The 24,557-nt window shown below is 49.7% G+C and overlaps 1 protein-coding gene across 1 annotated transcript in view; it reads left to right on the forward strand.

Moving 5' to 3' along the window:
- The window catches only part of LOC115124014 (myosin-14-like), a 49,128-nt gene that overhangs the window by 4,252 nt on the left and 20,319 nt on the right, over positions 1 to 24,557 (forward strand). The window contains exons 2-10 of the mRNA XM_065006842.1: positions 6,021 to 6,617; positions 6,671 to 6,790; positions 8,381 to 8,668; positions 9,530 to 9,631; positions 10,015 to 10,164; positions 10,417 to 10,524; positions 10,657 to 10,779; positions 11,006 to 11,089; positions 12,364 to 12,468. Coding sequence (XP_064862914.1) covers positions 6,021 to 6,617; positions 6,671 to 6,790; positions 8,381 to 8,668; positions 9,530 to 9,631; positions 10,015 to 10,164; positions 10,417 to 10,524; positions 10,657 to 10,779; positions 11,006 to 11,089; positions 12,364 to 12,468 — 1,677 coding nt within the window. The remainder of the gene's footprint in view (positions 1 to 6,020; positions 6,618 to 6,670; positions 6,791 to 8,380; positions 8,669 to 9,529; positions 9,632 to 10,014; positions 10,165 to 10,416; positions 10,525 to 10,656; positions 10,780 to 11,005; positions 11,090 to 12,363; positions 12,469 to 24,557) is intronic.

The following is a 24,557-nucleotide window of genomic DNA, read 5'->3' on the forward strand; positions in this document are numbered from 1 at the left end:
CATTATACTAGAGGTCAGAGGTCTCTGGTTCAGAATGAAGGGTGATGGAGAGAGACAGTATACTAGAGGTCAGAATGAAGGGTGATGGAGAGAGACAGCATACTAGAGGTCAGAGGTCTCTGGTTCAGAATGAAGGGTGAAGGAGAGAGACAGTATACTAGAGGTCTCTGGTTCAGAATGAAGGGTGATGGAGAGAGACAGTATACTAGAGGTCTCTGGTTCCGAATGAAGGGTGAAGGAGAGAGACAGTATACTAGAGGTCTCTGGTTCAGAATGAAGGGTGATGGAGAGAGACAGTATACTAGAGGTCTCTGGTTCAGAATGAATGAAGGAGAGAGACAGTATACTAGAGGTCAGAATGAAGGGTGAAGGGAGAGAGTATACTAGAGGTCAGAATGAAGGGTGAAGGAGAGAGACAGCATACTAGAGGTCTCTGGTTCAGAATGAAGGGTGATGGAGAGAGACAGCATACTAGAGGTCAGAATGAAGGGTGAAGGAGAGAGACAGTATACTAGAGTTCTCTGATTCAGAATGAAGGGTGATGGAGAGAGACAGTATACTAGAGGTCTCTGGTTCAGAATGAAGGGTGATGGAGAGAGACAGTATACTAGAGGTCAGAATGAAGGGTGAAGGAGAGAGACAGTATACTAGAGGTCAGAGGTATCTGGTTCAGAATGAAGGGTGAAGGAGAGAGACAGTATACTAGCGGTCAGAATGAAGGGTGATGGAGAGAGACAGTATACTAGAGGTCAGAATGAAGGGTGATGGAGAGAGACAGTATACTAGAGGTCAGAATGAAGGGTGATGGAGAGAGACAGTATACTAGAGGTCAGAATGAAGGGTGATGGAGAGAGACAGTATACTAGAGGTCAGAGGTCTCTGGTTCAGAATAAAGGGTGAAGGAGAGAGACAGTATACTAGAGGTCTCTGGTTCAGAATGAAGGGTGAAGGAGAGAGACAGTATACTAGAGGTCTCTGGTTCAGAATGAAGGGTGATGGAGAGAGACATTATACTAGAGGTCAGAATGAAGGGTGATGGAGAGAGACAGTATACTAGAGGTCAGAGGTCTCTGGTTCAGAATGAAGGGTGAAGGAGAGAGACAGTATACTAGAGGTCTCTGGTTCAGAATGAAGGGTGATGGAGAGAGACATTATACTAGAGGTCAGAATGAAGGGTGATGGAGAGAGACAGTATACTAGAGGTCAGAGGTCTCTGGTTCAGAATGAAGGGTGAAGGAGAGAGACAGTATACTAGAGGTCTCTGGTTCAGAATGAAGGGTGATGGAGAGAGACAGTATACTAGAGGTCTCTGGTTCAGAATGAAGGGTGATGGAGAGAGACAGTATACTAGAGGTCAGAATGAAGGGTGATGGAGAGAGACCGTATACTAGAGGTCAGAATGAAGGGTGATGGAGAGAGACAGTATACTAGAGGTCTCTGGTTCAGAATGAAGGGTGATGGAGAGAGACAGTATACTAGAAGTCAGAATGAAGGGTGATGGAGAGAGACAGTATACTAGAGGTCTCTGGTTCAGAATGAAGGGTGAAGGAGAGAGACAGTATACTAGAGGTCTCTGGTTCAGAATGAAGGGTGATGGAGAGACAGTATACTAGAGGTCAGAATGAAGGGTGATGGAGAGAGACAGTATACTAGAGGTCAGAGGTCTCTGGTTCAGAATGAAGGGTGAAGGAGAGAGACATTATACTAGAGGTCAGAGGTCTCTGGTTCAGAATGAAGGGTGCTGGAGAGAGACAGTATACTAGAGGTCAGAATGAAGGGTGATGGAGAGAGACAGTATACTAGAGGTCAGAATGAAGGGTGATGGAGAGAGACAGTATACTAGAGGTCAGAATGAAGGGTGATGGAGAGAGACAGTATACTAGAGGTCAGAGGTCTCTGGTTCAGAATGAAGGGTGATGGAGAGAGACAGTATACTAGAGGTCAGAGGTCTCTGGTTCAGAATGAAGGGTGAAGGAGAGAGACAGTATACTAGAGGTCAGAGGTCTCTGGTTCAGAATGAAGGGTGAAGGAGAGAGACAGTATACTAGAGGTCAGAGGTCTCTGGTTCAGAATGAAGGGTGATGGAGAGAGACAGTATACTAGAGGTCAGAATGAAGGGTGATGGAGAGAGACACAGCCTTGAAGGGACACACTATCACACCATCGTATGTCCTCTGTGGGTTACAGAGTAAGACTGTTAACCTCTCTGGGAGCTGTGATATAGTGTGAGACATTCAACTGGCACAGAAGAAAACATGTTACGTCTCTGTCACCTAAGAGTGTATTGAGGATTTACTCAGACACACCGTTCTGGATCAGATACTAGCTAATGGATGACTCTAATGGATGACTCTAATGGATGACTCTAATGGATGACTCTAATGGTTGACTCTAGTGGATGACTCTAATGGATGACTCTAATAGATGACTAATGGTTGACTCTAATGGTTGACTCTAATGGATGACTCTAGTGGATGACTAATGGTTGACTCTAATGGATGACTCTAATGGATGACTAATGGATGACTCTAGTGTATGACTCTAATGGTTGACTCTAATGGTTGACTCTAGTGGATGACTAGTGGATAACTCTAGTGGATGACTCTAGTGGATGACTCTAATGGTTGACTCTAATGGATGACTCTAATGGTTGACTCTAGTGGATGACTCTAATGGTTGACTCTAATGGATGACTAATGGTTGACTCTAATAGATGACTCTAATGGTTGACTAATGGATGACTCTAATGGATGACTCTAGTGGATGACTCTAGTGGATGACTCTAGTGGATGACTCTAATGGATGACTCTAGTGGATGACTCTAATGGATGACTAATGGATGACTCTAGTGGATGACTCTAATGGTTGACTCTAGTGGATGACTCTAGTGGATAACTCTAGTGGATGACTCTAGTGGATGACTCTAATGGTTGACTCTAATGGATGACTCTAGTGGATGACTCTAGTGGATGACTCTAATGGTTGACTCTAATGGATGACTCTAATGGATGACTAATGGTTGACTCTAATGGATGACTCTAGTTGATGACTCTAATGGATGACTCTAATGGATGACTCTAGTGGGTGACTCTAGTGGATGACTCTAGTGGATGACTCTAGTGGATGACTAATGGTTGACTCTAATGGATGACTCTAATGGTTGACTCTAATGGTTGACTCTAATGGATGACTCTAGTGGATGACTAATGGATGACTAATGGATGACTCTAATGGATGACTCTAATGGATGACTAATGGATGACTCTAATGGATGACTAATGGTTGACTCTAATGGATGACTCTAATGGTTGACTCTAATGGTTGACTCTAATGGATGACTCTAATGGTTGACTCTAGTGGATGACTCTAATGGATGACTAATGGATGACTCTAGTGGATGACTCTAGTGGATGACTCTAATGGCTGACTCTAATGGTTGACTCTAGTGGATGACTAGTGGATAACTCTAGCGGATGACTCTAGTGGATGACTCTAATGGACGACTCTAATGGACGACTCTAATGGATGACTCTAGTGGATGACTAATGGTTGACTCTAATGGATGACTCTAATGGATGACTCTAGTGGATGACTCTAGTGGATGACTCTAGTGGATGACTAATGGATGACTCTAGTGGATGACTCTAATGGTTGACTCTAATGGATGACTCTAGTGGATGACTCTAGTGGATAACTCTAGTGGATGACTCTAGTGGATGACTCTAATGGTTGACTCTAATGGATGACTCTAATGATGACTCTAATGGTTGACTCTAGTGGATGACTAATGGTTGACTCTAATGGATGACTCTAATGGATGACTAATGGTTGACTCTAATAGATGACTCTAATGGTTGACTCTAATGGATGACTCTAATGGATGACTCTAGTGGATGACTAATGGATGACTCTAGTGGATGACTCTAATGGATGACTTATGGTTGACTCTAATGGATGACTCTAATGGATGACTCTAGTGGATGACTCTAGTGGGTGACTCTAGTGGGTGACTCTAGTGGATGACTCTAGTGGATGACTCTAGTGGATGACTCTAATGGTTGACTCTAATAGATGACTCTAATGGATGACTCTAATGGATGACTCTAGTGGATGACTAATGGTTTACTCTAATGGATGACTCTAATGGATGACTCTAGTGGATGACTAATGGTTGACTCTAGTGGATGACTCTAATGGATGACTCTAGTGGATGACTCTAATGGATGACTAATGGATGACTCTAGTGGATGACTAATGGTTGACTCTAATGGATGACTCTAATGGATGACTCTAGTGGATGACTCTAGTGGATGACTCTAGTGGATGACTCTAATGGATGACTAATGGTTGACTCTAATGGTTGACTCTAATGGATGACTCTAATGGATGACTCTAATGGATGACTCTAGTGGATGACTAATGGTTGACTCTAATGGATGACTCTAGTGGATGACTCTAGTGGATGACTCTAGTGGATGACTAATGGATGACTAATGGATGACTAATGGTTGACTCTAATGGATGACTCTAATGGATGACTCTAGTGGATGACTCTAGTGGATGACTCTAATGGATGACTAATGGATGACTCTAGTGGATGACTAATGGTTGACTCTAGTGGATGACTAATGGTTGACTCTAATGGATGACTCTAATAGATGACTCTAATGGTTGACTCTAGTGGATGACTAATGGTTGACTCTAATGGATGACTAATGGATGACTCTAGTGGATGACTAATGGTTGACTAATGGTTGACTCTAGTGGATGACTCTAGTGGATGACTCTAGTGGATGACTAATGGATGACTAATGGTTGACTCTAATGGATGACTCTAATGGATGACTCTAGTGGATGACTCTAGTGGATGACTCTAATGGATGACTAATGGATGACTCTAGTGGATGACTAATGGTTGACTCTAATGGATGACTCTAATAGATGACTCTAATGGTTGACTCTAGTGGATGACTAATGGTTGACTCTAATGGTTGACTCTAATGGTTGACTAATGGTTGACTCTAATGGTTGACTCTAATGGATGACTCTAATGGATGACTCTAGTGGATGACTAATGGTTGACTCTAATGGATGACTCTAGTGGATGACTCTAGTGGATGACTCTAGTGGATGACTCTAATGGATGACTCTAGTGGATGACTCTAGTGGTTGACTCTAATGGTTGACTAATGGTTGACTCTAATGGTTGACTCTAATGGATGACTCTAATGGATGACTCTAGTGGATGACTAATGGTTGACTCTAATGGATGACTCTAGTGGATGACTCTAATGGATGACTAATGGTTGACTCTAATGGATGACTCTAGTGGATGACTCTAGTGGATGACTCTAATGGATGACTCTAGTGGATGACTCTAGTGGATGACTCTAGTGGATGACTCTAATGGTTGACTCTAATGGTTGACTCTAGTGGATGACTCTAGTGGATGACTCTAGTGGATGACTCTAATGGATGACTCTAGTGGATGACTCTAATGGATGACTCTAGTGGATGACTCTAGTGAATGACTCTAGTGAATGACTCTAATGGATGACTCTAATGATTGACTCTAATGGATGACTCTAATGGTTGACTCTTGCCTCACCACAGCAGGGCCTTTTCTGCGTCTATTGTTCTTCCATGATATCAGTCATTATTTCTCCTGTCCAGACATGAGTGAATTGGGAAGAGGGATATTTCATAATATAAGGAGGAATGGTTCTGCCCTTTTCTGCTACTGACCTTTAAAGGCAGAAGTATGTAACAGTTTATGAAAACAACAAGAGTTTTATCCAGAGTAAAGGATCATCGTTACATGCCAAGCTCAAACCCTCTTTCCCACGCATGGGAGTAGGGTGAAGTTGCCCCTAAATGCTGATCTTGGGTCAGTTTTGCATTTCCCCTACTAATGGTTAAGTTTAGGATCGGGGAAAGGGAAGCTGATCCTAGATCTGTACGTAAGGGGAAACCTCACCCAGGAGCCCCACTGTGTTGAAAACCGTAGATTTCTCTCTTAGGAAGCCACTGCTGTTAAAGAGACAAGGAGTGTATCCAGCCATAGCAACCCTATCAACCCTAGCAACCCTATCAACCCTAGCAACCATATCAACCCTAGCAACCATAGCGCGACTGCGGAGCATGGTCGAGACTCAGTCAACCGTAACGGCAGCACCAGAGGGACGTTGTCCCCCACTGAGGTTCCGTCTCTACGGGGTCTCAGGAAGACGCAGAGCAGCTCGTTGGAGGAGGAAGAGAAGGTCTCCAGGACCAATAAGAGGACGGTGCTGTCCAGAGGATCTAATCTAACCCGCTCCGGGAGTGTCAAGGACCTGATTCACAAGTTCTCGGGCTCCTCCTCAGTCAATGAAAACGACTCACCGGTTCTGTCAATGGGCGGATCCCTGCCCGAAGACTCTAACCGGCCAATCAGGATGTCCACAGCCAGAACTGTGGAGGTACTGGCCTATCAGAACTCCCAGTCCAACCCAAACACAGCCACTCTCAGTAGTACCACAGTACAGACACAGAGCCCAGTCAGGATGTCCACGGCCAAGTCCACCTCCCAGTCCAACCCAGCCATTCACAGCAGCAGCACCGTAGAGAACCAGAACCCGGTACCTTCTATCGAACTAACCCCTCCACCCATGGAGTCTCAGCCCGGCCTTAGGGGACGAAGACAGGCTCACCACAGCCCAGGAGTCCTTCAGACAGTCATTCCCAGAAGGGTGAGGGCCAGAACCAGGGTGGCTCTCACAAAGATTCCATGGCAGGCTCTGGATTGGCTTCGGTAAGTAGACCTCTAGATAGGCTCCTATCTAAAGGGCCAAGAACTGACCACACCGATCACTGATTGGTTGGCACCCGAGACCACGTCCACCAGTGATCATACTCCGTATGAAGATCCCACAGCATGGCCTGTCTGTCTGTCTGTCTGTCTGCCTGCCTGCCTGTCTGTCTGTCTGTCTGTCTGTCTGCCTGTCTGTCTTGTCTGTTTGTCCACAACTGTCAGCAATCAATCGTCATCCGTCTTTTCATTGCCTGTCATGTCTGACCAAGCAGTCCATCCGTCTGTGCATGCGTGACCAGCAGTCCATCCATCTGTGCATGCGTGACCAATAGCAGTCCATCAGTCTGTGCATGCGTGACCAATAGCAGTCCATCCGTCTGTGCATGCGTGACCAATAGCAGTCCATCCGTCTGTGCATGCGTGACCAATAGCAGTCCATCCATCTGTGCATGCGTGACCAATAGCAGTCCATCAGTCTGTGCATGCGTGACCAATAGCAGTCCATCCGTCTGTGCATGCGTGACCAATAGCAGTCCATCCGTCTGTGCATGCGTGACCAATAGCAGTCCATCCGTCTGTGCATGCGTGACCAATAGCAGTCCATCCGTCTGTGCATGCGTGACCAATAGCAGTCCATCTGCACCCCTAACTCTTGTATCTAACAAATCAAACTCAACTTAATGGCTTGTTCCTAACACTAGGCTCTTAGTCATAATGAGCTGTAGCATTGCTGTGTGTGTGGATGTTACCTCTGTGCTGTACGGCGATGTCACTCATGTTCACATCTCACCGTTGCATGTCTGTTCAGTGGAATTCACTGGTTCGATTTGCACGTGATACAATCTCAGATCTCTCTCCTGAACATACGGCACCTTCAAATACCATTCGAATGCTCCCTGCGCTGTACTGTACTGTGCCCCTGTCTGTCAACAGCTATACTATTGATTTATCTCTCTCTCTCTCTCCACCCCCTGTCTCTATACCCCCTTCCCTCTCCCCCTGTCTCTCCCCCTTCCCTCTCCCCCTATCTCTCTCCCCCTTCCCTCTCCCCCTGTCTCTCTCCCCCTTCACTCTCCCCCTATCTCTATACCCCCTTCCCTCTCCCCCTGTCTCTCTCCCCCTTCACTCTCCCCCTATCTCTCTCCCCCTTCCCTCTCCCCCTATCTCTCTCCCCCTTCCCTCTCCCCCTGTCTCTATAACCCCTTCCCTCTCCCCTGTCTCTCTCCCCTGTCTCTCTCCCCCCCTATCTCTCTCCCCCTATCTCTCTCCCCCTTCCCTCTCCCCCTGTCCCTCTCCCCCTTCCCTCTCCCCCTGTCTCTCTCCCCCTTCCCTCTCCCCTGTCTCTTTCCCCCTTCCCTCTCCCCCTGTCTCTCTCCCCCTTCCCTCCCTCTCCCCCTGTCTCTTTCCCCCTTCCCTCTCCCCCCTGTCTCTCTCCCCCTTCCCTCTTCCCCTGTCTTCTCTCCCCCTATTTCTCTCTGCCCCTGTCTCTCTCCCCCTTCCTCTCCCCTGTCTCTATCCCCCCTGTCTCTCTCACCCCTTCCCTCTCCATCCCTCCATCCATATATTTAATATCTTCTCCTCTTCCTCCAGGAATCAGACTTTAATCCCAACAAGAGGCCTGAAAGTCCCCCATCTGAAGACGAGCCATCCAATCCCATCAAAGTCCGCCAGAACCCCAAATACCAGCTGTACCTGAGTGGAGACGTGCCGGGGAACGGTTCCAGGGATACGAATGGAACATTTGGGGGAGAGAACGTGAACGGGATGGAACCCAGGAACAGTTCCCGTTGGGACAGCGCTAGTTCCAGATTCGGACCAAACTATCACGGGTCCCTGGAATCTCTGGCCTCTCGGGACTGGGACACCATGTCAGACAGGGTGAGGAACAGAGGCCTGGGGCCACTTGGGGCTGGTACTGAGGCCAGAGGAATAAGACAGGGTTGAGGCGTGGGCCTCCAGGAGCCAGGGATTTCATTCAGGGGTGGTGGTGGGGCCAGCACTGCTAGGGGCCAGGAGATGTTGATGGGGAATGAGAGGGCCAGCACTGCTAGGGGCCAGGAGATGTTGATGGGGAATGAGAGGGCCAGCACTGCTAGGGGCCAGGAGATGTTGATGGGGAATGAGAGGGCCAGCACTGCTAGGGGCCAGGAGATGTTGATGGGGAATGAGAGGGCCAGCACTGCTAGGGGCCAGGAGATGTTGATGGGAAATGAGAGGGCCAGCACTGCTAGGGGCCAGGAGATGTTGATGGGGAATGAGAGGGCCAGCACTGCTAGGGGCCAGGAGATGTTGATGGGGAATGAGAGGGACAGTAGTAGGGCTTCCCCTGTCTGTCTGCTCCACCTGTCTGTCTGTTCCACCTGTCTGTCTGTTCCACCTGTCTGTCTGCTCTACCTGTCTGTCTGTTCCACCTGTCTGTCTGTGTCTGTCTGCTCTACCTGTCTGTCTGTTCCACCTGTCTGTCTGCTCCACCTGTCTGTCTGCTCCGCCTGTCTGTACTGTAGGAGCATGGCGTGAGCCACCTTAGACCTGGCCTTTATGATGCAGCGCCATCTACTGGTGTACAACAGGCGTTTACAATAATATGAATATTCAAATCCGTATTGAATTAACCGTGGACAATATGACCATTTCACTAGTGGTGAATCCTCGGCATAGCATTGTCAAAGACGACGTTTTAAGAATGTTTTTTTTAAATTGATTTCTTTTATTAATGTACTGTTTCTGTGTGTTGTCTAGCTGGGAGGTTATGAGAGTCCTCCCAGGGTGTTCAACAGTCCCTACGCTACAGCTGCTTCCACAGACTACAACCCTGGCATGTACCGGATGTCAGAGTATAAGGTAAAACACTCAGCAAAATGGGATTATGTGGTACAGAAACAACTATTTTACTAATATCTTGTTTGTCTTAGAGAGCATAGAATCATGTTATTATGTACAGCCCCTTTACCTGTTTGTTTTCCTTTCTCTATCTGCCTCCTCTCCCCCTCTCCCCTCCTCTCCTCTCCTCTCCCCCTCTCCCCTCCTCTCCTCTCTTCTCCTCTCCTCTCCTCTCCCCCTCTCCTCTCCCTCTCCTCTCCTCTCTCCCCTCTCCTCTCCTCTCCTCTCCTCTCCTCTCCTCTCTCCTCTCCTCTCCTCTCCTCTCCTCTCCTCTCCTCTCCCCCTCTCGTCTCGTCTCCTCTCCTCTCCTCTCCTCCCCTGTTCTCCCACTCGATTACATGCAGGAGGGGTTGTCTCCAGCCACATCAGAGCTGAACCTGTTCAACAGCTACAACAGCAGGAGTACCAGCCCTGTGCCCTCCTTCACCCGGACTGTGAACGCCCCACGTGCACCCTTCTCAACCTACGACACCATCAGGAGGCGGGACCAGCAGGTTAAAAATACTATCAGTATTGTAGACTGACCTCTTCCCAGCTGTTGACTAGTGTCAGGTATATCAGTATTGTAGACTGACCTCTTCCCAGTTGTTGACTATAGTGTCAGGTATATCAGTATTGTAGACTGACCTCTTCCCAGCTGTTGGCTATAGTGTCAGGTATATTAGTATTGTAGACTGACCTCTTCCCAGCTGTTGACTATAGTGTCTGGTATATCAGTATTGTAGACTGACTCCTGGTTCTTCCAGGGGATGTCAAGCCAACTCCACATGCGTTCCACTGTGTCGTCTGTCGCTATGCCCAACAAGAGAGACTACATCGAGGAGTTGACCAGGCAGTTGGATGCCTGTCAGAAGGTGCAGTATGAAAACACTCCCTCCCCCCGCCTTCCTCCCTCTCCCTCTCTCTCTCCCCTCTGCCCCTCTCTCCCTCCCTGCCCCTCTCTCCCTCCCTCCTTCATATCCTCCGTGTCCCCTTCTTGTCCACAGAGGAACCAGTTCCTGGAGGCAGAGAGCGTAGAGATGGACAAGGAGAGGAACCAGATCAGGTTGGAGATGAGAAGCCTGTTGGTGAACAACGAGGACCTTCTCAGAACCAACAGTACCCTGCAGGTGTGTAGCACGATGGACTACAATACCCAGAATGCTCCGTGTCAGATATCTGATTTGATCTCAGTGAAGATGTTGCCTGGGTACCAGTCTGTTTGTGCCGTGATACCACTCCTTGTCATGGCAAAACATGGTTAAGAGTGGCATGATGGCACAAACAGACTGGTACCCAGGCTAGTAAAGAGGTTCCTGAAGCTAACGTAATGTCCTGTCTCCTTACCAATCCAAGATGGAGATGAGTAGGATGAGGATGAGGATGGTAGAGCTGGAGAGAGACAACACGGCCATGACGGAACGCTTCAGAGTTATGGAGGTAGGCTTCTGGACTACACAGAAACTACACTGTGTTCATCTGGACTACACAGGAACTACACTGTGTTCATCTGGACTACACATAAACTACACTGTGTTCATCTGGAGTACACATAAACTACACTGTGTTCATCTGGAGTACACAGGAACTACACTGTGTTCATCTGGACTACACAGGAACTACACTGTGTTCATCTGGACTACACATAAACTACACTGTGTTCATCTGGAGTACACATAAACTACACTGTGTTCATCTGGACAACACAGAAACTACACTGGACTACACAGAAACTACACTGGACTACACAGAAACTACACTGTGTTCATCTGGACTACACATAAACTACACTGTGTTCATCTGGAGTACACATAAACTACACTGTGTTCATCTGGACAACACAGAAACTACACTGGACTACACAGAAACTACACTGTGTTCATCTGGACTACACAGAAACTACACTGTGTTCATCTGGACTACACATAAACTACACTGTGTTCATCTGGACTACACATAAACTACACTGTGTTCATCTGGACTACACATAAACTACACTGTGTTCATCTGGAGTACACAGGAACTACACTGTGTTCATCTGGACTACACATAAACTACACTGTGTTCATCTGGAGTACACATAAACTACACTGTGTTCATCTGGAGTACACAGAAACTACACTGTGTTCATCTGGAGTACACAGGAACTACACTGTGTTCATCTGGAGTACACATAAACTACACTGTGTTCATCTGGACAACACAGAAACTACACTGTACCACTGGACTACACAGAAACTACACTGTACCACTGGACAACAACAAAAACTACACAGTAACACTGAACTACACATAAACTACACTGTGTATATTCTTCTGAGACTCTTTAATGGAGCTGGATAGAATAATTATCTTACAACACACAAGCTCTCAAATAGTTCAGGTTAAGAGCGTTGGGCCAGTAGCTGAAAGGTTGCTGGTTTGAATCCCTGAGCTGACTAGGTGAACAATCTATCGATGTGCCCTTTGAGCAAGGCACTTAACCCCAATTTCCCCTGTCAGTCACTCTGGAGATGTACCAGCGCCTCAAATCTCCTACTGCTTCAGCTCCTGTTATAGAATATGACAAAAATGGAGATCCTGCTCCTGAATATAAACAGGACCGGCACCCGGCACCTATTTCAGCTCAAGTCAAACACTAGTGGTTGTGTTTTCTAAGTGTTGAAACACAGAGGATGTCTCTAGAGAGCTGATCTCATCTATGTTTCCTCCAGACGGAGCTAACCGAGGCCAGAGAGATGATGGTGGAGGCCAACACTCAGGAATACGCCTTCAACTTCCTGCAGCAGTCTCTGAAGAATAAGATACAGGACGCTGAGGTATAGTATAGGCTTCTCCGTAATCAGATTCCACCACAGACCTCAGTTAGCTGGGCCTATTCCACCACAGACCCCAGTTAGCTGGGCCTATTCTACCACAGATCTGTCAGTCAGCTGGGCCTATTCTACCACAGACCTCAGTCAGTCAGTCAGCTGGGCCTATTCTACCACAGACCTCAGTCAGCTGGGCCTATTCTACCACAGACCAGTCAGTCAGCTGGGCCTATTCTACCACAGATCTGTCAGTCAGCTGTGCCTATTCTACCACAGACCTCAGTCAGCTGGGCCTATTCTACCACAGACCTCAGTCAGTTAGCTGGGCCTATTCTACCACAGACCTCAGTTAGCTGGGCCTATTCTTCCACAGACCTCAGTTAGCTGGACCTATTCTACCACAGACCTGTCAGTCAGCTGGGCCTATTCTACCACAGACCTGTCATTCAGTTGGGCCTATTCTACCACAGACCAGTCAGTCAGCTGGGCCTATTCTACCACAGATCTCTGTTAGCTGGGCCTATTCTACCACAGACCTCAGTCAGTCAGTTAGCTGGGCCTATTCTACCACAGATCTCCGTTAGCTGGGCCTATTCTACCACAGACCTCAGTCAGTTAGCTGGGCCTACTCTACCACAGACCTGTCAGTCAGCTGGGCCTATTCTACCACATACCAGTCAGTCAGCTGGGCCTATTCTACCACAGACCTCAGTCAGTCAGCTGGGCCTATTCTACCACAGACCTGTCAGTTAGCTGGGCCTATTCTACCACAGACCTGTCAGTCAGCTGGGCCTATTCTACCACAGACCTCAGTTAGCTGTGCCTATTCTACCACAGACAGTCAGTTAGCTGGGCCTATTCTACCACAGACCTGTCAGTTAGCTGGGCCTATTCTACCACAGACCTCAGTCAGTTAGCTGGGCCTATTCTACCACAGACCTGTCAGTCAGCTGGGCCTATTCTACCACAGACCAGTCAGTCAGCTGGGCTTATTCTACCACAGACCTCAGTCAGCCAGTTAGCTGGGCCTATTCTACCACAGACCTGTCAGTCAGCTGGGCCTATTCTACCACAGACCTGTCAGTCAGCTGGGCCTATTCTACCACAGACCTCAGTCAGTCAGTTAGCTGGGCCTATTCTACCACAGATCTCCGTTAGCTGGGCCTATTCTACCACAGACCTCAGTCAGTCAGTTAGCTGGGCCTATTCTACCACAGACCTGTCAGTCAGCTGGGCCTATTCTACCACAGACCTGTCAGTCAGCTGGGCCTATTCTACCACAGACCTCAGTCAGTCAGTTAGCTGGGCCTATTCTACCACAGATCTCCGTTAGCTGGGCCTATTCTACCACAGACCTCAGTCAGTCAGTTAGCTGGGCCTATTCTACCACAGACCTGTCAGTCAGCTGGGCCTATTCTACCACAGACCTCAGTCAGCTGGGCCTATTCTACCACAGACCTCAGTTAGCTGGGCCTATTCTACCACAGACCTCAGGTAGCTGGGCCTATTCCACCACAGACCTCAGTTAGATGGGCCTATTCTACCACAGACCTCAGTTAGCTGGGCCTATTCTACCACAGACCTCAGTTAGCTGGGCCTATTCCACCACAGACTTCAGTCAGCTGGGCCTATTCTACCACAGACCTCAGTCAGCTGGGCCTATTCTACCACAGACCTCAGTCAGTTAGCTAGGCCTATTCTACCACAGACCTCAGTTAGCTGGGCCTATTCTTCCACAGACCTCAGTTAGCTGGACCTATTCTACCACATACCTGTCAGTCAGCTGGGCCTATTCTACCACAGACCTGTCAGTCAGCTGGGCCTATTCTACCACAGATCAGTCAGTCAGCTGGGCCTATTCTACCACCGATCTCCGTTAGCTGGGCCTATTCTACCACAGACCTCAGTTAGCTGGGCCTATTCTTCCACAGACCTCAGTTAGCTGGACCTATTCTACCACAGACCTGTCAGTCAGCTGGGCCTATTCTACCACAGACCTGTCAGTCAGCTGGGACTATTCTACCTACAGACCAGTCAGTCAGCTGGGCCTATTCTACCACAGACCTCAGTCAGTCAGCTGGGCCTATTCTACCACAGACCTGTCAGTTAGCTGGGCCTATTCTACCACAGACCTGTCAGTCAGCTGGGCCTATTCTACCACAGACCTCAGTTAGCTGTGCCTATTCTACCACAGACAGTCAGTTAGCTGGGCCTATTCTACCACAGACAATCAGTTAGCTGGGCCTATTCTACCACAGACCTGTCAGTTAGCTGGGCCTATTCTACCACAGACCTCAGTCAGTTAGCTGGGCCTATTCTACCACAGATCTCCGTTAGCTGGGCCTATTCTACCACAGACCTCAGTCAGTCAGTTAGCTGGGCCTATTCTACCACAGACCTGTCAGTCAGCTGGGCCTATTCTACCACAGACCTCAGTCAGCTGGGCCTATTCTACCACAGACCTCAGTTAGCTGGGCCTATTCTACCACAGACCTCAGGTAGCTGGGCCTATTCCACCACAGACCTCAGTTAGATGGGCCTATTCTACCACAGACCTCAGTTAGCTGGGCCTATTCTACCACAGACCTCAGTTAGCTGGGCCTATTCCACCACAGACTTCAGTCAGCTGGGCCTATTATACCACAGACCTCAGTCAGCTGGGCCTATTCTACCACAGACCTAAGTCAGTTAGCTAGGCCTATTCTACCACAGACCTCAGTTAGCTGGGCCTATTCTTCCACAGACCTCAGTTAGCTGGACCTATTCTACCACAGACCTGTCAGTCAGCTGGGCCTATTCTACCACAGACCTGTCAGTCAGCTGGGCCTATTCTACCACAGATCAGTCAGTCAGCTGGGCCTATTCTACCACCGATCTCCGTTAGCTGGGCCTATTCTACCACAGACCTCAGTTAGCTGGGCCTATTCTACCACAGACCTGTCAGTCAGCTGGGCCTATTCTACCACAGACCTGTCAGTCAGCTGGGACTATTCTACCTACAGACCAGTCAGTCAGCTGGGCCTATTCTACCACAGACCTCAGTCAGTCAGCTGGGCCTATTCTACCACAGACCTGTCAGTTAGCTGGGCCTATTCTACCACAGACCTGTCAGTCAGCTGGGCCTATTCTACCACAGACCTCAGTTAGCTGTGCCTATTCTACCACAGACAGTCAGTTAGCTGGGCCTATTCTACCACAGACAGTCAGTTAGCTGGGCCTATTCTACCACAGACCTGTCAGTTAGCTGGGCCTATTCTACCACAGACCTGTCAGTTAGCTGGGCCTATTCTACCACAGACCTCAGTCAGTTAGCTGGGCCTATTCTACCACATACCTGTCAGTCAGCTGGGCCTATTCTACCATAGACCAGTCAGTCAGCTGGGCTTATTCTACCACAGACCTCAGTCAGTCAGTTAGCTGGGCCTATTCTACCACAGACCTGTCAGTCAGCTGGGCCTATTCTACCACAGACCTGTCAGTCAGCTGAGCCTATTCTACCACAGATCTCAGTCAGTCAGTTAGCTGGGCCTATTCTACCACAGATCTCCGTTAGCTGGGCCTATTCTACCACAGACCTCAGTCAGTCAGTCAGCTGGGCCTATTCTAACACAGACCTCAGTCAGCTGGGCCTATTCTACCACAGACCTCAGTTAGCTGGGCCTATTCCACCACAGACCTCAGTTAGCTGGGCCTATTCTACCACAGACCTCAGTTAGCTGGGCCTATGCTACCACAGACCTCAGTTAGCTGGGCCTATTCCACCACAGACCTCAGTCAGCTGGGCCTATTCTACCATTCTACCACAGACCTCAGTCAGCTGGGCCTATTCTACCACAGACCTCAGTCAGTTAGCTGGGCCTATTCTACCACAGACCTCAGTTAGCTGGGCCTATTCTTCCACAGACCTCAGTTAGCTGGACCTATTCTACCACAGACCTGTCAGTCAGCTGGGCCTATTCTACCACAGACCTGTCAGTCAGCTGGGCCTATTCTACCACAGACCAGTCAGTCAGCTGGGCCTATTCTACCACAGGTCTCCGTTAGCTGGGCCTATTCTACCACAGACCTCAGTCAGTCAGTTAGCTGGGCCTATTCTACCACAGACCTGTCAGTCAGCTGGGCCTATTCTACCACAGACCAGTCAGTCAGCTGGGCCTATTCTACCACAGACCTCAGTCAGTTAGCTGGGCCTATTCTACCACAGATCTCCGTTAGCTGGGCCTATTCTACCACAGACCTCAGTCAGTCAGTTAGCTGGGCCTATTCTACCACAGACCTGTCAGTCAGCTGGGCCTATTCTACCACAGACCAGTCAGTCAGCTGGGCCTATTCTACCACAGACCTCAGTCAGTCAGCTGGGCCTATTCTACCACAGACTTGTCAGTTAGCTGGGCCTATTCTACCACAGACCTGTCAGTCAGCTGGGCCTATTCTACCACAGACCTCAGTTAGCTGTGCCTATTCTACCACAGACAGTCAGTTAGCTGGGCCTATTCTACCACAGACAGTCAGTTAGCTGGGCCTATTCTACCACAGACCTGTCAGTTAGCTGGGCCTATTCTACCACAGACCTCAGTCAGTTAGCTGGGCCTATTCTACCACAGAACTGTCAGTCAGCTGGGCCTATTCTACCACAGACCAGTCAGTCAGCTGGGCTTATTCTACCACAGACCTCAGTCAGTCAGTTAGCTGGGCCTATTCTACCACAGACCTGTCAGTCAGCTGGGCCTATTCTACCACAGACCTGTCAGTCAGCTGGGCCTATTCTACCACAGACCTCAGTCAGTCAGTTAGCTGGGCCTATTCTACCACAGATCTCCGTTAGCTGGGCCTATTCTACCACAGACCTCAGTCAGTCAGTTAGCTGGGCGTATTCTACCACAGACCTGTCAGTCAGCTGGGCCTATTCTACCACAGACCTCAGTCAGCTGGGCCTATTCTACCACAGACCTCAGTTAGCTGGGCCTATTCTACCACAGACCTCAGTTAGCTGGGCCTATTCCACCACAGACCTCAGTTAGCTGGGCCTATTCTAACACAGACCTCAGTTAGCTGGGCCTATTCTACCACAGACCTCAGTTAGCTGGGCCTATTCCACCACAGACCTCAGTCAGCTGGGCCTATTCTACCACAGACCTCAGTCAGCTGGGCCTATTCTACCACAGACCTCAGTCAGTTAGCTGGGCCTATTCTACCACAGACCTCAGTCAGTCAGCTGGGCCTATTCTACCACAGACCTGTCAGTCAGCTGGGCCTATTCTACCACAGACCTGTCAGTCAGCTGGGCCTATTCTACCACAGACCAGTCAGTCAGCTGGGCCTATTCTACCACAGACCAGTCAGTCAGCTGGGCCTATTCTACCACAGACCTGTCAGTCAGCTGGGCCTATTCTACCACAGACCTCAGTTAGCTGTGCCTATTCTACCACAGACAGTCAGTCAGCTGGGCTTATTCTACCACAGACCTCAGTCAGTCAGTTAGCTGGGCCTATTCTACCACAGACCTCAGTCAGTCAGTTAGCTGGGCCTATTCTACCACAGACCTGTCAGTTAGCTGGGCCTATTCTACCACAGACCTGTCAGTCAGCTGGGCCTATTCTACCACAGACCAGTCAGTCAGCTGGGCTTATTCTACCACAGACCTCAGTCAGTCAGTTAGCTGGGCCTATTCTACCACAGACCTCAGTCAGTCAGTCAGCTGGGCCTATTCTACCACAGACCTGTCAGTCAGTTAGCTGGGCCTATTCTACCACAGACCAGTCAGTTAGCTGGGCCTATTTTACCACAGACCTGTCAGTCAGCTGGGCCTATTCTACCACAGACCAGTCAGTCAGTCAGCTGGGCCTATTCTACCACAGATCTGTCAGTCAGCTGTGCCTATTCTACCACAGACCTCAGTCAGCTGGGCCTATTCTACCACAGACCTGTCAGTTAGCTGGGCCTATTCTACCACAGACCTGTCAGTCAGCTGGGCCTATTCTACCACAGACCTCAGTTAGCTGTGCCTATTCTACCACAGACAGTCAGTTAGCTGGGCCTATTCTACCACAGACCAGTCAGTTAGCTGGGCCTATTCTACCACAGACCTGTCAGTTAGCTGGGCCTATTCTACCACAGACCTGTCAGTCAGCTGGGCCTATTCTACCACAGACCAGTCAGTCAGCTGGGCTTATTCTACCACAGACCTCAGTCAGTCAGTTAGCTGGGCCTATTCTACCACAGACCTGTCAGTTAGCTGGGCCTATTCTACCACAGACCTCAGTCAGTTAGCTGGGCCTATTCTACCACAGAACTGTCAGTCAGCTGGGCCTATTCTACCACAGACCAGTCAGTCAGCTGGGCTTATTCTACCACAGACCTCAGTCAGTCAGTTAGCTGGGCCTATTCTACCTCAGACCTGTCAGTCAGCTGGGCCTATTCTACCACAGACCTGTCAGTCAGCTGGGCCTATTCTACCACAGACCTCAGTCAGTCAGTTAGCTGGGCCTATTCTACCACAGATCTCCGTTAGCTGGGCCTATTCTACCACAGACCTCAGTCAGTCAGTTAGCTGGGCCTATTCTACCACAGACCTGTCAGTTAGCTGGGCCTATTCTACCACAGACCTCAGTCAGCTGGGCCTATTCTACCACAGAACTGTCAGTCAGCTGGGCCTATTCTACCACAGACCTCAGTTAGCTGGGCCTATTCCACCACAGACCTCAGTTAGCTGGGCCTATTCTAACACAGACCTCAGTTAGCTGGGCCTATTCTACCACAGACCTCAGTTAGCTGGGCCTATTCCACCACAGACCTCAGTCAGCTGGGCCTATTCTACCACAGACCTCAGTCAGCTGGGCCTATTCTACCACAGACCTCAGTCAGTTAGCTGGGCCTATTCTACCACAGACCTCAGTCAGTCAGCTGGGCCTATTCTACCACAGACCTGTCAGTCAGCTGGGCCTATTCTACCACAGACCTGTCAGTCAGCTGGGCCTATTCTACCACAGACCTCAGTTAGCTGTGCCTATTCTACCACAGACAGTCAGTTAGCTGGGCCTATTCTACCACAGACAGTCAGTTAGCTGGGCCTATTCTACCACAGACCTGTCAGTTAGCTGGGCCTATTCTACCACAGACCTCAGTCAGTTAGCTGGGCCTATTCTACCACAGACCTGTCAGTCAGCTGGGCCTATTCTACCACAGACCAGTCAGTCAGCTGGGCTTATTCTACCACAGACCTCAGTCAGTCAGTTAGCTGGGCCTATTCTACCACAGACCTGTCAGTTAGCTGGGCCTATTCTACCACAGACCTCAGTCAGCTGGGCCTATTCTACCACAGACCTCAGTTAGCTGGGCCTATTCTACCACAGACCTCAGTTAGCTGGGCCTATTCCACCACAGACCTCAGTTAGCTGGGCCTATTCTAACACAGACCTCAGTTAGCTGGGCCTATTCTACCACAGACCTCAGTTAGCTGGGCCTATTCCACCACAGACCTCAGTCAGCTGGGCCTATTCTACCACAGACCTCAGTCAGCTGGGCCTATTCTACCACAGACCTCAGTCAGTTAGCTGGGCCTATTCTACCACAGACCTCAGTCAGTCAGCTGGGCCTATTCTACCACAGACCTGTCAGTCAGCTGGGCCTATTCTACCACAGACCTGTCAGTCAGCTGGGCCTATTCTACCACAGACCAGTCAGTCAGCTGGGCCTATTCTACCACAGACCAGTCAGTCAGCTGGGCCTATTCTACCACAGACCTGTCAGTCAGCTGGGCCTATTCTACCACAGACCTCAGTCAGTCAGTTAGCTGGGCCTATTCTACCACAGACCTGTCAGTTAGCTGGGCCTATTCTACCACAGACCTCAGTCAGCTGGGCCTATTCTACCACAGAACTGTCAGTCAGCTGGGCCTATTCTACCACAGACCTCAGTTAGCTGGGCCTATTCCACCACAGACCTCAGTTAGCTGGGCCTATTCTAACACAGACCTCAGTTAGCTGGGCCTATTCTACCACAGACCTCAGTTAGCTGGGCCTATTCCACCACAGACCTCAGTCAGCTGGGCCTATTCTACCACAGACCTCAGTCAGCTGGGCCTATTCTACCACAGACCTCAGTCAGTTAGCTGGGCCTATTCTACCACAGACCTCAGTCAGTCAGCTGGGCCTATTCTACCACAGACCTGTCAGTCAGCTGGGCCTATTCTACCACAGACCTGTCAGTCAGCTGGGCCTATTCTACCACAGACCTCAGTTAGCTGTGCCTATTCTACCACAGACAGTCAGTTAGCTGGGCCTATTCTACCACAGACAGTCAGTTAGCTGGGCCTATTCTACCACAGACCTGTCAGTTAGCTGGGCCTATTCTACCACAGACCTCAGTCAGTTAGCTGGGCCTATTCTACCACAGACCTGTCAGTCAGCTGGGCCTATTCTACCACAGACCAGTCAGTCAGCTGGGCTTATTCTACCACAGACCTCAGTCAGTCAGTTAGCTGGGCCTATTCTACCACAGACCTGTCAGTTAGCTGGGCCTATTCTACCACAGACCTCAGTCAGCTGGGCCTATTCTACCACAGACCTCAGTTAGCTGGGCCTATTCTACCACAGACCTCAGTTAGCTGGGCCTATTCCACCACAGACCTCAGTTAGCTGGGCCTATTCTAACACAGACCTCAGTTAGCTGGGCCTATTCTACCACAGACCTCAGTTAGCTGGGCCTATTCCACCACAGACCTCAGTCAGCTGGGCCTATTCTACCACAGACCTCAGTCAGCTGGGCCTATTCTACCACAGACCTCAGTCAGTTAGCTGGGCCTATTCTACCACAGACCTCAGTCAGTCAGCTGGGCCTATTCTACCACAGACCTGTCAGTCAGCTGGGCCTATTCTACCACAGACCTGTCAGTCAGCTGGGCCTATTCTACCACAGACCAGTCAGTCAGCTGGGCCTATTCTACCACAGACCAGTCAGTCAGCTGGGCCTATTCTACCACAGACCTGTCAGTCAGCTGGGCCTATTCTACCACAGACCTCAGTTAGCTGTGCCTATTCTACCACAGACAGTCAGTCAGCTGGGCTTATTCTACCACAGACCTCAGTCAGTCAGTTAGCTGGGCCTATTCTACCACAGACCTCAGTCAGTCAGTTAGCTGGGCCTATTCTACCACAGACCTCAGTCAGTTAGCTGGGCCTATTCTACCACAGACCTGTCAGTCAGCTGGGCCTATTCTACCACAGACCAGTCAGTCAGCTGGGCTTATTCTACCACAGACCTCAGTCAGTCAGTTAGCTGGGCCTATTCTACCACAGACCTCAGTCAGTCAGTCAGCTGGGCCTATTCTACCACAGACCTCAGTCAGTCAGCTGGGCCTATTCTACCACAGACCTGTCAGTCAGTTAGCTGGGCCTATTCTACCACAGACCAGTCAGTTAGCTGGGCCTATTTTACCACAGACCTGTCAGTCAGCTGGGCCTATTCTACCACAGACCAGTCAGTCAGTCAGCTGGGCCTATTCTACCACAGATCTGTCAGTCAGCTGTGCCTATTCTACCACAGACCTCAGTCAGCTGGGCCTATTCTACCACAGACCTCAGTTAGTTAGCTGGGGCTATTCTACCACAGACCTCAGTTAGTTAGCTGGGCCTATTCTACCACAGACCTCAGTCAGCTGGGCCTATTCTACCACAGACCTCAGTCAGTCAGCTGGGCCTATTCTACCATAGACCTGTCAGTCAACTGGGCCTATTCTACCACAGACCTCAGTCAGCTGGGCCTATTCTACCACAGACCTCAGTCAGTCAGTTAGCTGGGCCTATTCTACCACAGACCTCAGTCAGTCAGTTAGCTGGGCCTATTCTACCACAGACCTCAGTCAGTTAGCTGGGCCTATTCTACCACAGACCTGTCAGTCAGCTGGGCCTATTCTACCACAGACCAGTCAGTCAGCTGGGCTTATTCTACCACAGACCTCAGTCAGTCAGTTAGCTGGGCCTATTCTACCACAGACCTCAGTCAGTCAGTCAGCTGGGCCTATTCTACCACAGACCTGTCAGTCAGTTAGCTGGGCCTATTCTACCACAGACCAGTCAGTTAGCTGGGCCTATTTTACCACAGACCTGTCAGTCAGCTGGGCCTATTCTACCACAGACCAGTCAGTCAGTCAGCTGGGCCTATTCTACCACAGATCTGTCAGTCAGCTGTGCCTATTCTACCACAGACCTCAGTCAGCTGGGCCTATTCTACCACAGACCTGTCAGTTAGCTGGGCCTATTCTACCACAGACCTGTCAGTCAGCTGGGCCTATTCTACCACAGACCTCAGTTAGCTGTGCCTATTCTACCACAGACAGTCAGTTAGCTGGGCCTATTCTACCACAGACAGTCAGTTAGCTGGGCCTATTCTACCACAGACCTGTCAGTTAGCTGGGCCTATTCTACCACAGACCTCAGTCAGTTAGCTGGGCCTATTCTACCACAGACCTGTCAGTCAGCTGGGCCTATTCTACCACAGACCAGTCAGTCAGCTGGGCTTATTCTACCACAGACCTCAGTCAGTCAGTTAGCTGGGCCTATTCTACCACAGACCTGTCAGTTAGCTGGGCCTATTCTACCACAGACCTCAGTCAGTTAGCTGGGCCTATTCTACCACAGAACTGTCAGTCAGCTGGGCCTATTCTACCACAGACCAGTCAGTCAGCTGGGCTTATTCTACCACAGACCTCAGTCAGTCAGTTAGCTGGGCCTATTCTACCTCAGACCTGTCAGTCAGCTGGGCCTATTCTACCACAGACCTGTCAGTCAGCTGGGCCTATTCTACCACAGACCTCAGTCAGTCAGTTAGCTGGGCCTATTCTACCACAGATCTCCGTTAGCTGGGCCTATTCTACCACAGACCAGTCAGTCAGTCAGCTGTGCCTATTCTACCACAGATCTGTCAGTCAGCTGGGCCTATTCTACCACAGACCTCAGTCAGCTGTGCCTATTCTACCACAGACCTGTCAGTTAGCTGGGCCTATTCTACCACAGACCTGTCAGTCAGCTGGGCCTATTCTACCACAGACCTCAGTTAGCTGTGCCTATTCTACCACAGACAGTCAGTTAGCTGGGCCTATTCTACCACAGACAGTCAGTTAGCTGGGCCTATTCTACCACCGACCTGTCAGTTAGCTGGGCCTATTCTACCACAGACCTCAGTCAGTTAGCTGGGCCTATTCTACCACAGACCTGTCAGTCAGCTGGGCCTATTCTACCACAGACCAGTCAGTCAGCTGGGCTTATTCTACCACAGACCTCAGTCAGTCAGTTAGCTGGGCCTATTCTACCACAGACCTGTCAGTCAGCTGGGCCTATTCTAACCACAGACCTGTCAGTCAGCTGGGCCTATTCTACCACAGACCTCAGTCAGTCAGTTAGCTGGGCCTATTCTACCACAGATCTCCGTTAGCTGGGCCTATTCTACCACAGACCTGTCAGTCAGCTGGGCCTATTTTACCACAGACCTCAGTCTGCTGGGCCTATTCTACCACAGACCTCAGTTAGCTGGGCCTATTCTACCACAGACCTCAGTTAGCTGGGCCTATTCTACCACAGACCTCAGTTAGCTGGGCCTATTCCACCACAGACCTCAGTCAGCTGTGCCTATTCTACCACAGACCTCAGTCAGCTGGGCCTATTCTACCACAGACCTGTCAGTTAGCTGGGCCTATTCTACCACAGACCTGTCAGTCAGCTGGGCCTATTCTACCACAGACCTCAGTCAGCTGGGCCTATTCTACCACAGACCAGTCAGTCAGTCAGCTGGGCCTATTCTACCACAGATCTGTCAGTCAGCTGTGCCTATTCTACCACAGACCTCAGTCAGCTGGGCCTATTCTACCACAGACCTGTCAGTTAGCTGGGCCTATTCTACCACAGACCTGTCAGTCAGCTGGGCCTATTCTACCACAGACCTCAGTTAGCTGTGCCTATTCTACCACAGACAGTCAGTTAGCTGGGCCTATTCTACCACAGACAGTCAGTTAGCTGGGCCTATTCTACCACCGACCTGTCAGTTAGCTGGGCCTATTCTACCAGAGACCTCAGTCAGTTAGCTGGGCCTATTCTACCACA

The sequence above is a fragment of the Oncorhynchus nerka genome, linkage group LG22 (genome assembly GCF_034236695.1).
Source record: "Oncorhynchus nerka isolate Pitt River linkage group LG22, Oner_Uvic_2.0, whole genome shotgun sequence".
Lineage (NCBI taxonomy): Eukaryota > Metazoa > Chordata > Actinopteri > Salmoniformes > Salmonidae > Oncorhynchus > Oncorhynchus nerka.